General features: G+C 40.3%; 1 protein-coding gene across 1 annotated transcript; it reads left to right on the top strand.

Moving 5' to 3' along the window:
• The first annotated feature begins 5,053 nt into the window (after positions 1-5,053).
• alkbh8 (alkB homolog 8, tRNA methyltransferase) lies at positions 5,054-16,576 on the top strand. Its single transcript, XM_053423582.1, has 12 exons — positions 5,054-5,195; positions 5,990-6,123; positions 6,255-6,355; positions 6,528-6,659; positions 6,979-7,074; positions 7,835-7,939; positions 8,564-8,634; positions 10,518-10,624; positions 10,832-10,992; positions 11,837-12,117; positions 13,358-13,507; positions 14,144-16,576. Exons 1-12 carry the CDS (start codon positions 5,058-5,060, stop codon positions 14,885-14,887), a joined length of 2,220 nt encoding a protein of 739 aa, XP_053279557.1. The 5' UTR covers positions 5,054-5,057; the 3' UTR covers positions 14,888-16,576.
• Positions 16,577-18,541: the final 1,965 nt, after the last annotated feature.

Raw genomic sequence — 18,541 nt, 5'->3', positions numbered from 1 at the left:
TGTACTATATACACACAAAATGTTTCCTAAAATTTTGAACAAACTTTATGTAAAACTTTTACAACTAATCAATAGCAATCTGCAGTGCTGTATTCAATGCACAGGAAACAAGCTACACGTGTTCACTTGCTTGTTTCCTTTCTTGTTGAGTTAGATTAGAATATTAATAGTACACTTTTGGCTAAATCCAAAGTGAGCAACTTTTAGCTTAGCCTACACAAAGATGGGAAACAGCTAGTTTGGCCATGGGTTGAGAGTGAAAATCCTTCCACAAGCACCTTGTCTAATGCCTCCTCACTCCGCAGCCAGTTGCCAGAAGAATGATGATGTCCATCTGTCTGTGTGTCAGTCCCATACTTGTGAACACATTATCTCAAGAGGTAATTTCTTGAAATTTCCTACAAGATTTAGATTTTGGTGCTTGAAAGTGAAAAGGTCATGTGACCTCTCATTGTTATGAACTTGATATATCAGGGGATTTCATTACATCTGTTTCATACATTCACTTGGTCTCATGGAAGAGCTGATTAGAATTTGGGTGGTCAAAGGTCAAGGTTGCTGTGACCTTACCTAACAAGTTTTTGGTCTTGTGAACACAATATCTCAGGAACGCCCCCCGTAGGAATTTCTTTCATTTGGTTCAAATGTTCACTTGGCCTGTTAAATAAACTGAACACAAAACATGTTTTGGGGCTGTTGAACATTATATCTTGAGTCTCCCTTTAGGGAAATTCTTTAAAATTCGACCAGTTGTCACTTGGAATCATTAGGATGAATGCCAGACAACATGCTAGTTAACTAGCTTTAAAGGTGCCAACCTGTTAACCTGGCTAGCTGTTTCTCCTATAGTATTTATGCCAACTGCTAGATATGGCTTCATATTTAGGAGACAAACATAAAAGCATTAATTTCTCATTTAAATTCAGGCAGAAATTAAACAAGCATTTTGAAAAGAAAAACTAATAGCGTATTGTAGACATTTTGTGGTTGTGTGCACCCGTTGTATCTTTCCAGTCACCTTCCTCTGCGTTATGCTGGTGCTAAGAAAAGTGTTCTGACAGTGACCCTCTCAGCTCATCTCTCACTTGACAGCTGCTTGAACAGTGTTATCTCTAAACTAGTGTTAAACCCCGCTGACACACACCTTCTCCTGTACATACAGAAGGGTCACGGTGGGACAAAGTGTGTACCAGCTCCCTTGAACCTTTCCATCAGTGGATTCCAAGGTCATTCCCAGAGGATTTATCGGATCAAAACAGCTGCCATTTTATCACCCTGTTGCTCTGCCAGGGTCAGACCAAGAGCTTTTTCACTCGGGATTCCCATTGTCACACAGATCCAGCACGGGGGGGGGAAATAAAGCAGGCCGAGGTGGACCATGACACACTCTGACATCTATGTGTGTGGGGGTGTGTGTGTGTGTGGGTGCGTGTGTGTGTGTGTGTGTGCGTGTCTTTGTGTGTGTGTTTGTTTAGCGTTTGGGACAGAAAGGTGCTGGTAAGGTTATCCTCTAAATCGGTGGAGAGACAGGAGGGTGTCAACAAGGCCTCAGAGACACCATTCCTCAAATTCTCCCCCTCTCTTTGTGTGTGTGTTTGTGTGTGTGTGTGTGTGTGTTTGTGTGTGTGTGTTTGTGTGTGTGAAACATAGAATGTGTGCGTGCGTAAGTGCAAGCAGTATAAATACTTTTTATTGTCAAGAGAAAGGAATAGTTTCAATCTTAGGTGCTTTATATACTATTGCAAAAATGTAACAGAGCAAGGAGAAGATAATTAGCTAATGTACGCCAGAACCAAAGTTCACTAGATTAAAGCGGTTGGATTTAATTTATTTCACTAAAACATCTATGCTTCTAAACTTTTCACCTGATGAATGTAGATTCATATTTAGTTTACAAACAAGCGATATCTAAAGTTCATCATTAATAAAGGGTAAGAAAAATGACTGACAGTGACTCTAACAACACAAAGTAACACCAAGCACAAAGACTGGAAACAGGTGAGAGAACCACGTCTCACTTTTTCTCTTCTTCAATAAACATAATTTGTGCTGTGGTTTAGCCTGCACTTTAGTCTACAAATAACTGGCAGTGAAAAATGATTTAGCCTGCAGCTTTGCTCATTTTAAGTGATTAAATATTTTTCCACTGTGGCACCAGAGGTTGGAGAAGAGACAGGAATTCATCGCAGTTGACTGAGAGATGATAAACGCTATCCCTTTTATCTTTGTCTAATATCCATTATTAGTTGCCTTTTAATCACAAACCGATCTTGATAATTAGTCTTCTCTTGCTGATACCTTTGTAATGGAAGAAAAACTTTGGCTGTTTACATTTTTATACCAAAAAGCTTCTTAAGTTAGTTATATTTCATTTTTAACTATATTGTCATTACTTTATATGGTATTATATTGTATTTCAGATGTTTCAATCTCTAGAAAGAGTCCATGAAAAACAGTCAAGCGACGATTGGTGCAGAGTAACAGAATTAGATTTCACAAATGCAGTCTTTGTTATCATCTGTTCTATCTGCCTGCTTTATCACTTCTGTTTTTATAACTATCATTTTTCTGCAAGAGCATAGTCTCTAGAGGGCGGCAGACATCCGAACCAATATTTTAAAAAGCAGGATCTAGTTTCTTTATGTGTTCATCTCTGTCTTGCAGTCTCCAGCCAATTATAATACAAAGATGCCAGCAACAGAAGTTTGGCTTCTGGCTGTCATCCCTGCATTTCAAAGGTTGATGGCATGCCTCAGGGTGCACGAATGGTTCCACTCTACTTCTCACCATTACGGTACTTTTTTCTAGCTTGGCTGATGTCTGAGGTGAAGCTGCCCTTGTGCACTGGAAAGGAAAAGTCCTTGCCTCGTGTTAATAGCATCAAAATGACACTTCCACTTTGTACATCTATAATTTATTTATTCACATTCATTCTTCAGGACTTTATGAAAAGCTACCGAGCTCTGAATTGGATTTTTAACATTATACTCATGAGATCTGGTTAAAAGTTTGTGTCTTACACAAAAAGTACTTCAGAAACAAATCTCACTCTACGGTAAAGCTTTTGTCACATGGTCTCCATTAGATCCATTAGATCATCATCATCAAACTTCTAAATTACTTTTAGTAACAGTTTTCTAATTTGCTGCCCGCATTGTCAGAAATGAACTATAAACCTCCTCCTCCAGAGTGTGTGATATCAGGGTAAATAAACTGGGGAAAGAAATACAACAAATATGATAAACCTCTTTTGAGTTTCCTCATTGTTCTTGTAGGGTTTTCACAAAAAATGGGCCTACACTGTATCAAATATATTGTATTCAATTTCGGTGAATGCAAAAACCCCTAAGGCCATCTCATTTTGGCTGTGTCGTCCAAGGCTCATAATAGAGTGAATATTCAAGTTGTCTGTTTTTGAAAACAAGATTGGAGGACATTGTTGTTGTCATGGCGGAGAGGGCAGCCGTGCGTTCTCCTCTCTGACCAGCTGTTGTTTTGCGGGCTAAACTGAGCTGCGCTGTAAAGACGACAAAGGGTTCCCACTGGCCAGCAGCTCAGCCTGGCACTGTAATCACTGGGATGGCTGAGAACAGGTGAGGGCCTCATTACTCAACACGCCCTTGTATAAATGCACACACATGCACGATCCACATGCACAATGGCACACAGACACATACAAAGATGTGCACATGCACGCTTGAGCACACACTGGCACCCAGAGGGGCTGTGGAGTCATTAATCCGGCTGCAGAGGAATTCATACACAGGATCTGAGCTAATTGGCTCTTTTGAACGGGGAAGCAGACAGAGAGCAGGGCAGGCACTGTGCCAAAGACAAAACAATACATTATTCCATTGTAATTCTGCACTCATGCCTTGAATGTGTTTGTATCAAAAGCAAGCCAACGATTCCTTTTCAAAACCGCGTAACACCAGATCACCTGAATTTGCCAGAATTAGAGTCTGATGATTGCAATGCATGAAAATGGAACAGCAGTCTCCACATCTCCTATAGCCACTCTCTGCATTTACATCCCCTGACGTCAAGTTAAGGAGGCCTATAGAGTGATCCATGGGGAATTTTAGTCCAGCCCTTGTGAGGAGATTACAGAGGCACGCAGCATGGATTTAGCATAAGGGTTTAGGTCCTTTACAATGGAGTCCCAGAAAAAAAACACTAGTCATCAGTCAGACTGGGACGTGACTTGGACAGAAAGAGCAAGAGTAAACCCATGAAAAGTGTAAATACATGCCACATAACAACAGCTGGAATGTGAAAGAATGTTATAGCTTGATTACCCATTTGATACTCCTAAGGGAACAAGATGTTTTTTTTCCTGCTTGTATTGGTTCTCATATACAATATAAGGGAAACACATGACAGTGGAGTTAAAGAACAAACCAGGGGTGAGTTGTGATCTGAAATGATGAGAAGATTAAACAATTGGTTGATCAACATCAATAGTATTATTGTTGGCTACACAAAACTACAATATAATAATTCCACTTGTTTGAATTGCCATATCTACTCATATATGTATGTTGTATGTATGCGTATGCGTTTATATATATATATATATATATATATATATATATATGAATGTATGTAACATATGTGTTTGTATGGGAAATTCATACACATATGTTACATGCCTGTTTGCATCAAATGTATAGCCTGATGATTCATAGCTTTAAAAATTATTTTGCGAATACATATATATATATATATTATTTGCAAAATAATTTTTCTGAAATAATTTTATTTTGCGAATACATATATATATGTTTTCGCAAAATAATATTTAAAGCTATGAATCATCAGGCTATACATTTGATGCAAACCTTAACTGGGGTAATGATTTAGAAAAAAATATATAAATATAAACAATTAATCAATGAATGAATGTTTGAGTACTTTTAACCACTCCTAAAATACAAACAAATTCAACATAGAAACTTTAAAAGGAAATTGTTGGAGCTGGCCCACTCTGAGGAGACTCCTCTGGAACCATCAGTCCTCAACCCTTGTTGCACCCGGACAAAATACAGTGGCGGACCATGGACGGTGGTGAAGAAAACAACGTGAAGGCCGTGAGAAGAAGCAAAGAGGAGAAGAAAGTTCTCCGAAAACAAATCAAAACGAGTCACACTTTGCTGAAACATGAAGGCATCAACACGACGCCACAGCCTAACAAGGTAAATAGTGATGGCATTAATGTTTACAGGTTAAAAACCGGAAGTGTGAGAGACATGTACCAGCTTCTACTTGTTTATATAAAGTCCTTTTTGCAGCTGTCAGAGGAGGTGCAATCTATAAAAAGCCGATTTTTAGCTACAGTGCACCGCTGTCAACTCCAGACACTGTTTACATAGTAGCGGTTAAAGAAAAGATGGATACCATCAGTCCATGAGTCTTTTTGGGATTGTTTCCTAACATGAGCCTGAATCAGGTTGAAACACTGAATGGATATATATATATATATAACCCTCATTATAGGGTCCTATATGTGTCCTTGAATGCAACATACACATATATATATATATATATATATGTGTGTGTAGCATTCAAGGACACATGACGTATATCCCTCCAGATCTCCTTTTCAATGCAAACGTGCACCTGTCACTTTTTGACGTCATTTCAGTTGTTTAATCAAACGTTGGAGTAGCATTGGATATTTGTGTTGAGCATGACAACAAAATAAAACATATGGTTAAATCGTATTATTATTGTCATGATTGATTAATGGCAGTGTTGTTAAAAAAGTACATTTACTTCATTACTGTACTTAAGTATAATTCTCATTTATCTGTACTTCACTTAAGTAGATATGTTATTCACTTTTACTTCGCTACATATATAATCAAATATCTGTACTTTCTGCTACATTTCTATAAAGTATTGAGGTACACGGTCACATTTGCCTCCTTCAGTAGCAGCATCACTGATGAAAAATGAACCAATCAGTCTATGTGTGTCTCCTCCGCAGAGTTTGGTGGTGGCTAACGGCGGCCTGGGGAACGGCGTCAGTCGAGAGGAGCTTTCTGCTGCTCTGAAGGAGATGGGGGAGATGGAGTCCCTGATGATGCCTCCGCACAAGCCGTATGCTTTTGTCACGTACAGGTGCAGTTGCTGCATGGACAGTAGTTAGTCACAACAACAACTTATTTTATACTTTCAAAACCTTTTTGTTGATCACTCCTGAAAAATTACTGTTTAAAACTGACACGCCTTTCTTGTCATACTGTTCCCAGGTCTGAGGAGAGTGCTCGCAAAGCCCTCGTCCACCTCAACGGACACAAGCTGCAGTGTGGAGACAACGGTGTCACACTCTACCTCGGTTATGTCAACTCAGGTACTTCATCACTGACCAACACACACATTACTCTGATACTTTTGAATGCATGCATTAAGTTTACTACAGGCATTGGATTTGTTCATGTGCTTGTGTGTCGTATATAGGAAAACAAATTTGGTAGCCAGTAGTGTGATCCTTTATTGTGTGTGTTGTGTGTAATTGTGTACAGTGAACTGTGAGGAGGAGAAGGCTGCTCCTTTGCCGGAGGGATTAGTCTTAGTGGAAGATTTTGTTTCTCCAGAGGAAGAGGCCCTGTTGCTTGCTGCTATAGACTGGTCATCTACAAATGATGATGTCACCGGTGAGGACCTGCATTATGTGTTTTATTTGGTTTGGGCTGCTTTGGATATTCTCTTCAAGTTCTCTATCTGTTTAGATATCATGTGAGTTGAGAAGAAGAAAAGAAAACCAGATTAATACATTTTTAAATGTATTCTCAAGGTAGCAATGCATCTTTCCAATCAGTCAAAGTTATGTTGAAAATTCATATTAATTATAAATGTAAAAAAATGTAAGCATCACTCTGAATGAATCAAAATGACTGAAATACAAAGTTACCCTGAACAGTTCAGAAAGAATTACATGAATTTAAACCTTTTTCCAATTTCCATCACTTTTAGCTCAGAAATCTCTGAAGCACAGAAGAGTCAAACATTATGGTTTTGAATTTCGGTACGACAACAACAACGTGGATAAGGACAATCCATTACCTGCAGGTAATACATTTTTTTCCCCTTTTTCTTATGGATTTTGAGTTTTATTAGTCACATTTTGCAATGCTGAGATTGTTGCAACATTCTGTGATTTGCTCTTAAGGTGCTAGTATAGCAGATGTTAGAAAAAAATCTTGAAATCCTCCAAATATTTGTTGTCATCTTGTGGGACATAAGTTTAGGTTTAGCAGAGCACATACCTCCACCAATGCTGAACAACCCAAACCATCTCATTCTTACTGTAGAAAAATCCAAGTTCAATCAAAGTGGTCTGATGACCTGAGTCATTGGGTGTATATGACCCAATTAAAGGAGTTTAAGTATCTTGGGGTCATGTTCATGAGTGAGGGGAAGATGGAGTGCGAGATGGACAGGCTGGTTGGTGCAGCGTCTGCAGTAATGTGGGTGCTGTGCCGGACCGTTGTGGGGTGGCTGGGCTCAGTCTTAGAGAGTTGAGGTGGTTTGAGCATCAAGTCAGGATGACTGCTGGGTGTTAACCGGAGGTTGAACAGGTAAACCCAGAACTCGCTGGATGGACTACATATCCCACCTAACTTAGGAACACCTCTGGACCCCCCTACATATGAATTGAATGGGTTCTCCCCAGGTCCGGGCCCTATCCCTGCACCAAGTGTGGTGGAAATTGGTTGAGTAGTTTTTGTGTAATTCTGCAAAAAAATAAACCATTGATGAAAACCTGACATCCTTGGAGGCGTAAAAACGACCTCAGAAAGAAGTAACTGAGGAGGTGATGTGTAACCAGGTCTTCCTGAGGAGTGTCTGCCTGTTCTGGAGCGCTGTGTGAGGAACGGACACATCAACTTCATGCCGGACCAACTGACCATCAACCAGTATGAGTCTGGACAAGGTGAGTTATTCCAGTGCAATGCTGTATTGAAGATTACTCAATCCCTTGAATTCAAACCTAATCAATCAATCAATCAATCACCCAATCAATCAGGAAGTTCAAACATGTGAAAGTGGTAAAGAAGCCTTGTAGAATGACGTGAGAACCACTGGATTATAAAGATAGATGTTAAATTGATTAAGTGCTGGGTGGTATGTATTTCAGAGACTTGTTAAACTAAACGTCGAGTCACAGCTGCTTATTCAAAATGATCTTTTCTGTCATTTAAAGAGAAAACAGAATTAGAGTTTACTGATCATCACCACTAGGTGGCAGCAGAAATCTTTACAGAATGGCTTCACAGGAGTTTTAAACTGTTGGTTGTGTGAAAGTTACAGCAGTGACCTTAGCTGATTGAAATAAGTGTTTAAGGAAGGAATTTAACAATAACAATAACATGAACTTATAATTTTTTTTTTAATGTGGGAATGAGTTGAGTGATGATCAGCAGCATCCTTCCAAAACACTGAACCCTAAACATTCTTATATTACAGAGAAAACTGATGGGCATTTGTCTCATACATTGCATTCTACATGTGTGATCATCATCATAATAATAATAATACTTATTACTATATTTTTCAGGAATCCCTCCTCATGTGGACACGCACTCTGCCTTTGAGGACACCATCCTGTCTCTGAGCCTCGGGGCAAAGGTAGGAAGTCTGTCCGTCAAGCAGCATGAGCCAGTCCACAGACATTCTCTCCACCGACCTGTGGGTTGTTAATTAAACCCAAATGTACAAAGTCATCAATCAGCTTGCGCGGCGAATAACGATCAGTGGTACTGAAGGTGCATTTATCAATAATTAATAGGAAGGTTACACGACAGCAATGTGACAGTTGGAGGTCAGATGTAAGTGTGAAGATTTTGCTGATGATTCGTCTTTCTGTTTCCTGCTTTGATCAATCAAATTAACCGACACTTAACTAACCAGATTGATTCATCTGTCCATAGGGCACACCTGTCACCAGTGTGTGTGTGTGTGCGCACGTGTGTGTGCGTCTCCTAGTGATTTTGCTGAGAGCATCTTGTCACCTTGCTTGCTACGTTCCTTCTCTCTAACACACTTGAATCCTATCACTCTCTCCTGCTCACTGTGGCCTTCTATTAATACACTTTCTTTAGATTTGTCACTTGGCTTGTTTCCCACTTTGTAAACAAGGAATGATCAAAAGAAATGGTGAAACCTATTTTGAGAAGAAATGTGTGTACAACTTAAAACTCCGAGTAGGAAGTGCAATCAATCAATAGGTGAAATGAAATGTTTCAGCCCCTAAAATCAATATTCTGTGCATATGACAATATGATGAGTATGATGGAGTCATAAGATGGAGTCATATGATGAAAAATAAAATCTTTTATTTCGAGAATAATATTGTAATGTTAGGTCCATAAAACAAGGCAATTTCCTCCAAGTCCATGTGGTTTATTGCATAATCTTTTCAAAGTGCTGATACTTATGATAATGTGTTGCTGATGGGCCAAAACATCTATTATTTAGTTATTTTGTGAAAACTGAAGTATAATTTAATAAAATGCACATTCCACCAGCGTCATTATTTGGCTAATACCTAGATTGGAACAGCACCGTCCTGTGTGTGCTCGTCTTTGTGTGAGAGAGAGTGAGACCGACTTTCAGTTGTGGTTTGAGGGAAAGATCGGATCATTTACCGGTGTTGGCTGTATATTGCTTCCCCACAATCGTAAACCAATCTCTCTTTCTCTCTCTCTCCATACCACACACACATGCACACACACGCACGCCCCTTCTTCACAAAATCCAATTTTCTTGCTGTCTGAAGTTGGAGAGAAGCAGTTTGAAATAATGCAGACGTAATTTCCCTATAGAGCTCATGCTGTTACGTGTTGTATGGAAATCTTCGGATCAGCCACTGAGACGCCCCTGCTGGTCGTTAGTGAGAGACATACGTGGGGGGGGGTTTCTCTGGGTGACATCGCTCTAAACGGTCGAAAGATGGTTTTATATTTGGAAATGCTATTTGTATGTGAAGTTTAAAGGTCTGTAGTAGTTTCGAAAAAAATGATATTGCTGCTGTTAAACCAGCTTTTGTTGGATGTCTGATTCAGCACAGTCACACTTTAATTCTGCCTGAGCAATATCCATGGAAACTCAATTTTGACGTTTAACTAGAGCATTATTGAAAGTCAGAGTGAGTATAGTGGAGACCTCCGTCTTACTTTCATTCTAAAAAGTTCTAAAGATAATTTTTCCCTTCCATACTTTGCAAAATGAAAATGGTTTTTATTGTTGTCACATCTCAAACAGCTGAATAACAACATGGTAGAATGGAATAGGAAAGGAAAGGAACAAATTCAAATCAAAGAATTTTCCTCTGAACAAGATGTGAAGATATAAACACCACTTGGTTGTTACAAAATAATTGAGTTTTGTCGAATCTTCTTTTTTTCCTTTTCTCTTTTTCTCTTTCTGTTATACCACGTAGCTGTGTGTGATTGGCCTCCTCCCTCTTTGTTTTGATAACAAAGTGAATGCTTGTCCACTTGTCTCTACAGACGGTGATGGAGTTCCGTCATCCTGATGGTCGTCTCGTTCCTGTGGTGTTGCCCGGGCAGAGCCTCCTGGTGATGAAGGGCGAGAGCAGATACCTCTGGACCCACGGGTGAGCTGGACTCTGGGTGACGGATCAGTCCCTGCAGCCATGAGACAGTTAGGGATGGAACATGAGTTTGAGTCCTTTCACAGAGACGTTTCAAACTTCCTCTGTTGTAGAAATCTTCATACTGTGCTTTTCTACAATACAGTCTGTGTTTGACTTTTTGTGTGTCAATGTCAATAAGTACAACAACTGTCTCTTATCTCTGCTCAGGATCACTCCTCGGAAGTTTGACATGGTGCCAGTCTGCGACCCACAATCCTCTGCTCATTCAGAGTCCGACATCGGGAGCAACAGCAACCTTACATTAAGCAAAAGGGGCACACGCACTTCCTTCACTTTCCGCAAGATCAGACATGACCCGTGCCGCTGTGGTGAGAATCTTCCAAGTGCAAAATAAAACAAACTGAAAACTAGCTGGTGGAACAGAGTAGGGGAGAGCGGGGTAATGTGGGACATCGGGTGATGTGAAACACCCCCTGTATCTAGGCAACGGAACACATTTGTGATCATGTGACTATTATGTTTAAAAGCCCCTCCCATTCCCCCCTTGCAATGAAGGATAAGTTGGTGCAGGTGCTGTGGAAAGTATGTTTTTTCACAAAAATTTGTTTTTTTGCATGTAAAAGTAAATTTTCTTGCTTTGAACTTAATCAACTGTTGTGTCAAAACAAATTGATTCAGGTAGAAAAACTTATATCATACATGTTGGTGAACTTCCAACATATAAAACCATGTGATTGATGCTAGCTGAAGATTAGCCTGAATTGAAAAGAGATAAAAGTAAGTGGACCACTTTACCCCGTAGGTAAAGTGGGACACAAGACCACTTTTTTTAAAACAACCATATTTTCACTGCCCTTTGTCCTGAAGACATTCTGATCATTTCCATTGCTAGAAAACATCCTGAATTAATGGGAAATGTGTACATTTCACTGATATATCATTTTAGCTCGTCTAGAGGGGAGCAAATGTAAAAAATGTCCCACATTACCCCGCTCTCCCCTACAGGCTGGGTTGGTTTTCCTGTCCAAACCCGAGCAGGTCAGAGATAAAAGTAACAGAACCTGACCCATGCGCGACAGGGATTCTGTTTGTGGGTCAGAACCCAACCTGAGCCTGATGTTTTGATGGGGGGGGTTGACCAGGAACAGTATGTGTGTGTGTGTGTGTGTGTGTATGTGCTGCCCTTTTTCTCACTTTTCTTCCCCTCTCCAGCTTTTCCCTCGACCTGTGACAGTCGGGGAGCTCTCTCGACACCCTCGCCTTCCCCGCCGACCGCCCCTTCCCTTCCCTGTTGCCATGCCGACGCAGCCCGTCTGGAGGAGGTGTACGTGCACCGGGTGTACGACGCCATCGCCTCCCACTTCAGCAGCACCCGCCACTCCCCATGGCCTCGCGTTTGCCACTTCCTGTCCTCGCTCCCGCCCGGCAGCGTGCTGGCTGATGTGGGCTGTGGAAATGGAAAATACCTGGGTGTTAACCCGGAGGTGATAGCGGTGAGTGTCATCATATGTTAGAATCATTTTTGTAGTTCTGCTGTTCTCTACTCACGCCTGCTGGGAAATTACCTTTCTACATTAGTTTTTTATTGCCACCCTCTCTTGTATTATCGTCTCAGTGAAAAACCACACATTCTGCTGCATTCCCCCGAGCTTAATTTTTGGGTATAACGGGAGGAAGAGGAGACACACGGTCCGTTACATCCATAAAACACTTGCCATGTGTATCTGTAAAGGCTCAAGGACGTGCGTCGACAAATTATAATGGGTTGGGACAAGCGAGACGTTCAGTATTAACAAACTTTGAATAAACAGGTGAGCAGCTCTTTGTGCAGCTTGGTGGTTCTGTGGACTGAGTCCTGCTGCGGCTCGATTACTGCAGATCACTTCAACAGTTTGCAGAAACAAAGCTGCAGCCAGCATCACCACAGGACAAGCACACAGCCCATTCAACACAGGAGATTTACAAAAGGAACTGCTTTAGTATTTTAATTGGTCAGTAGCTAGTTTGTTTTACGTTGTCTCTACATTTAACAGAGATAACTCATATATTGTACCTCAGAATATAACTATCCTTGTTGCTGCTCCCCTCATTTCTGCTTGTTGTCATCGTGCGTGGTCTCTGTTTCCATGGTGATACCCTAAATGTTGTGTTTACGCATGCACACTGGGATATTAATGTTTGGGATTTGGAGGTGCATGTAAGCAGCTTATCCTGACTCAGACTGTAACTGTGATAAATCCCCCCTGAGAACACTGTGATCAGATCAGCAATGACTTTCTGAGTCTTCTGGTTTTTTTCTGTTCCCGATCAGATTTATTCTCGGTGCACTTCACTTCTCACCTCGCCACCTTCCCCTCTTGTTCTGTCTCTCATTGCAGATTAACACTGTTTAACCTTCCCAGTGTTAATTGAAATGAAAAGGGTTTCAACCTTTTATTTTGTTTGTGTTTGCATATCACTAACAGATTGAGCATGTGTGCAGTGTTGCTCACTGTCTGTTTATTATCACCTCTGTCTCATTTGGGAAGAGATCACATGACTCATGAAGCCTGATTGAATTGCTCCTTTAGACAAGATGTGCTGAATATTATTCAAATAATCCCATCAGTCCTTTTTATTTCCCCTTGCTGGTTTTCTGTCTTCCAGTCCATCTACCTACCACGGTTCTCTACGTGCTTTCCCCACATTCGAGTCCCTCTGTTTCATACTTCCTCATGTTTTGTGTCTGTTCAGGTTGGCTCTGACCGCAGCAGTGCCCTGGTCCAGATCTGTGCAGAGAGAGGTTTCCAGGCGTTTGTATCTGACGCTCTCAGTGTCCCCCTGAGAACGGCCTCCTGTGATGCCTGCATCTCCATCGCCGTCATCCACCACTTTTCCACACAGGTACATGCAGCAGATGCACGCACAAATAACAGGGGACACTTCCATCTCTGTAGAAATAAATTTGTTACTTACCCAGTGAGAAACACACAATAAAAAACTGTCAAACATCTCTTGGGTGATTTTAGGAACACAACACAGGTTTCAGCTCAATTTTAACTTTCATTCCTGCTCCATAAAAGGTTTTGTCCTCAATGATCTACTTTACAACTAGAAGGCAATTCAGAGAGAACAAAATCCAGGTTAGACATTTGTTGATTTCTGAGAAAATAATTGATTGGTCGTGAGAGAAGAAATCTGATGTTTAGCTGGCTGATATTTGTGTTTGTCAGGAGTTTGGAGCAGATACAAAGAAAAGTCTAGATCTAGTAAATTTAGCCAAGGCACACAACTGAAGTTATGCCCCTAACATCTGCTGGTGGCTGCTAACACCTGCTAACATCTACTGGTAGTTGGTAACTTAAATTCTGCAGAAAACATTCAAACGTACAAGCTTCATTCACCATCTTTTCCTATTTTCTAAAAACAATATAATAGACAGATTTACCTTGACATTTAAAATACAGTGGAAAGGCAAACCCACATTTGAGTCTCTGGAGTTTTCAGTTTCCCGGCTGATTGAAAAAGTTTGTGCTGTAGGAACGTCGGCTGGCAGCAGTGAGGGAGCTGGTGAGACTTCTGAAGCCTGGAGGTCAAGCGCTCATCTACGTTTGGGCTTTCGAACAAGAGCACAACAAGCAGAGGTCAAAGTACCTCAAAGGTCAGAACATAGGGCAACCGGGGAACCTCAGCCCAGTCAACAGCCCAGCAGAAGACAGACAGGAGCCTTGTGTAGAAGACGGCGACAGATCTGTTGACAGCATGCAAGATGTTAGCAAAGTGACTGATGGCAAACTAAGTGTTCACACCAACCGCACCGCCTTCAACACCCAGGATCTTTTGGTTCCCTGGCATCTGAAGGAGGGGAAGAAACGAGGGGAGGAAGAATCCAAAAAGGATGGGAAGCAAAACAAAAGGAAGGAGACGTCCAGAAAGACTCCAGGTGACTTTTGTTCACCCTCAAGTTTGAGTTTCAAGCCCAAATCGGACTCTAACAGTGCATCAAGCCCAGGTTCTGACCCCAACATGTCCTCTGGATCGGGTCCTGACGCCAGCGATGCCACTCACGCCCCTGACTCTGAACCTAGTGGTAACACCACACAGACATCCAGTTCACCTCTGAAGCCCGAGTCTGAGAGCGGCCCAGCACCCGTCTTCCACCGCTATTACCACGTTTTCCAGCAGGGGGAGCTTGAGCAGATGTGTGGTCATGTGGCTGGAGTCAAGGTGCAGAGCAGCTACCACGATCAGGGCAACTGGTGCCTTATATTAGAGAAAGCCTGAGGGAGACACTTGCGTCATTTAACAATACATGAACTCTACAATGAACCACATAAATAAATAAATTGTTAAAACTCATCTGTTTTAATTGTAACAAGAAGAATAAGGAGGAAAGTGCTGTAAAATAAAAAATGCAAGGGTTTGATATAATGTTGTCATTGTTGTGGTCTTCCAGCATAATTTTTTGACAATGGGTCAAGTTGGAACCTTATAAGGTCACAAAGAAATAGAATAGAGGTTATATTTTTTGTCAGCAGGATTACGCAAAAACAGATTTCCACGAAACCTAGGTGGAAGTTTGGAACATGGGCCAAGAAAGAACCCATTAATTAAATTTAAAATCCATGCACAATTCTTGACTCAGTAAGGTGCTCATTAAAGTCATTCCTTGTTTACTGTTAGCTTTATAGCTTTGAGCAAAATCACATCATTGAATATATTTTTGAAAACTTCCATTTTTAACCTAAGAATAATTCTTAAATTGTCATGTTTATTGTTATTAAGTGATTCATTTATTAAAGAAACACTGATGAGAGGACAGGGGAACTTCAAGGGCCATCAGATTTGACCTGGGGCAATCTTGATTTAAAAGATTAGTCACCTTTAGGGAACTGATATACGTGTTTGAACAATTTGGTGCAGCTTCATTGAATTTAAGCGACATGTTGGACCTTGGTGAAGGTGTGTGGTCTACTGACTGCCATTGTAGTGTTGCAGATCGCATTATTTTTGTCCCACTCCTTGATCTTGAACCATGCAGCTGCTGCTCTAAACACAGTTTTATAACCAACTTCAAGCTCAACTTAAAACCTGGAGGCACAAGGGATCCTCTGACATAGAAGAGTTTGTAGAGTTATTTATTTGTAAAGGTAAGACTGAACAATGACTTCATCACACATGCTCATGCTACATCCTATTTACAAGTATTTACCAGATAGCTGTGTAGACAGAGTGAACTGTGGGATAATGGGGTATTGATGACGGTGGAGTGGAGCCTGATAATTAGTTATTGTTCCTCTGTGGCAGGTTTGGTAATGGGTCAGCGGCTCCTGGTAAATTACCCCAGTGGCTCCTCAATCCTCTGTGACAACAACACACAAACACACACACTCTCAGACAGGAGACAGTTTGGTGGTTGTTATTGACAGTGGTTTATTGATTAAGGTGAAGCAGACATTGTGTACGTGTGAGAGACTTCTTTTGTAGTATCACGCACAATAGTGTGTGTGTGAGTGTGCAGAAGTGTTACTCTGCCTGTCTGCAGATTTGTGCCTGGCATTTGGGAGATAATTAAAATTTAAAGGTGTGCCTCTCCCAGGGGGAGCCCATTGATTCGACAGAATAAAAGACATTTATATTCTTCAGCTATCATGAGTCAGGAGACATTTATACTGAAAATAACGTGTATCTTCTCTCTCCCTGATGGATTCCTGATATGTGAGATGTGCTCTGTTGAACGGGGGGTAATTACAGGGTGAGATGTAACGTCATAAAGTCAGTCATGTTGTTTCAACATTTGGTCTGGAGTTGTTTTTCAAGAATAGGGCTTGGTCCAATATAGGAGTTCTTTAATGATGCAAATTTGTATTTATTTTTGAAAATAAAAGAAATCAATAAAAAATCTGGTGCATCAGCCTATGTTAAAAAATATGTAATAAGTTAAACATCAATAAAGTATAAAATGTAAAAACATGTAAAGTTCTATCAGTAAATCATTATTCCCCATAATGAAGTTAAAAATAAGATCACATCTTTATAAAACCCCCATTAGCTTCACACTACAAACCCTATGGGGGGGGAAATGTTTTTTGAGAGAAGATTCCAGATTCATTCACTAGACTGGCACTCAGTAGAGCTCAACAGAGCCGTATAGGTTCATCTCTAATCCATGCAGCTTCCTTCTAGTAATTTGTATGGTTACTGGTCCAGTAGTTTATTACATAAACCTGTTGACTGACAAATCAGAGGTGAAAACATAACCTCCTTAGCAGAGGTAATAAAACGTCCACCCATTTACCAAGGAAATGTCACCAACATTAATAATTATTAGAAACACAACAGGAAACTTAAAGTAGAATGAAATGTTTCCAGAGTATCTAAATAGTTGACGGGTAATTTTCTGCTGGTCGACTTATCAATTCATTTATTAAAGCTCATTTTCCCCTGCTACTTAGTCTATAGGGTTTTTATATTGTGTTTTATTTACATTGTATATATTTCTTTATTTTTGTCATGCATTGATTGCTGTTTGTACATCAAATTGCCCTTGAAGGATATTAAAGATTTTCTTTTATTGACAGCTTTAGTTAATCACAAGCTGCACAAACCAAGCAAGAGCAGCAGAGGAACCCAGCCGCCAGCAGGACATCACATGGAGGCTTCCGAAGACAAGGTTGCAAACTACTGGGTTATTCTCTAACACTAGGTTTTTAAAGTATGTTAAATCATCCAGTATCTAAAAGCCCAAAATATAAAAGTAACTTTTAAGTAAGGCTGTCAAATATATGTAGTAAAGTAGAAAATATTTTCTCTGGAGTGTTTTGTCCAACTTCTTATACCGCTTAGTTCCTCACAGCAATTAACAGGTGGTCTGGCCCCGTCGGTGAAGTATTGGTTAGGCAACAAGAAGGACTCGGGTTCAAATCCCACTCTGTCCCATTTTCATTCTGGCAATATACTGAACTCTTAAAATTGGCAGGATTTCTCCTATTAATTGCTAAATATCTTACACTATGTAAATTTAAATTAGTTAAATATAAAAACTGAAAAAAAAATAATAAAAAAAAACTGTGCAATTCCTGCGCAATGGGCTTTTGCGCAGTAGGCTTCTGCGCAGGATGTGCGCAATGTGCGCAATGGGCTTCTGCGCAGGATTTTTTTTATATTTAATTTAATTTAATTTAATTTAACTTAACTTAACTTAATTTTTTTATATTTAATTTTTCATCATCATCATCATTTCTCTGCGCTGGTTCAGGGCAGGGGCGTTTCTAGGATTGAAAGAAAGGGGGGGCTTAGCCCCTAAGGATGCTGGCTCATTTGGGGCTGCGGATATCCATGTTTCATACAGTTCATAGATTGGTTCAATCAGAAAGAGTGTGATTTTTCTCTGTATCTTTGCTTGCATTCATTCATAAGATAACAGAAAAGACAGAATTTCAGGGTCATTGTATAATATGAACTGATTATAAACAACAACATTCTATAGGCACTGATATTATTGTTTGAAAATACTAGAGATAGATATTAATGCAAAGAATAGAGAGCTGTCGATAGTTATTTCTTACATTTCAAATTTGCTCGTTCACACTCTTGCTCACTGGAGACATTTTCTAACAAAATAGCTAGCTAGCTAGCTTAGTGTTAACATAGCTCATTACAATATTCCCTTTCATTTGATTCAAGTAAACCTAAATTTAAGCAGGTAACAATCGTTAACAACTACAGAGCCTTTTCCTATTAGTTGCCATCGTTCACTGTGTGTGAGGAGCCGGGGGGACGTAAATAAACCATAGACTGTAGCGTGGACTTCTTCTATACCTTATTAGGTAGGCTTCTCTAAGCTCGACTTCCGTTGCGCCAACTACTGCTCTGGCGGTGAATTGTTTCAGAACAAAAAGGCTCGTAGAACTATAAATCAAATAGTGTCCGTCCGTA

This window comes from Pleuronectes platessa, chromosome 5 (genome assembly GCF_947347685.1).
Source record: "Pleuronectes platessa chromosome 5, fPlePla1.1, whole genome shotgun sequence".
Lineage (NCBI taxonomy): Eukaryota > Metazoa > Chordata > Actinopteri > Pleuronectiformes > Pleuronectidae > Pleuronectes > Pleuronectes platessa.
This window is presented reverse-complemented; position numbering and strand designations above follow the sequence as displayed.

Bases quoted from the DNA above. Each gene is read 5' to 3' on its own strand.
- alkbh8 (XM_053423582.1), top strand. From the start codon at position 5,058: ATGGACGGTGGTGAAGAAAACAACGTGAAGGCCGTGAGAAGAAGCAAA. The intron at 5,196-5,989 runs GTAAATAGTGAT...TCTCCTCCGCAG, and splicing joins CGACGCCACAGCCTAACAAG to AGTTTGGTGGTGGCTAACGG. The intron at 7,940-8,563 runs GTGAGTTATTCC...TATATTTTTCAG, and splicing joins CCAGTATGAGTCTGGACAAG to GAATCCCTCCTCATGTGGAC.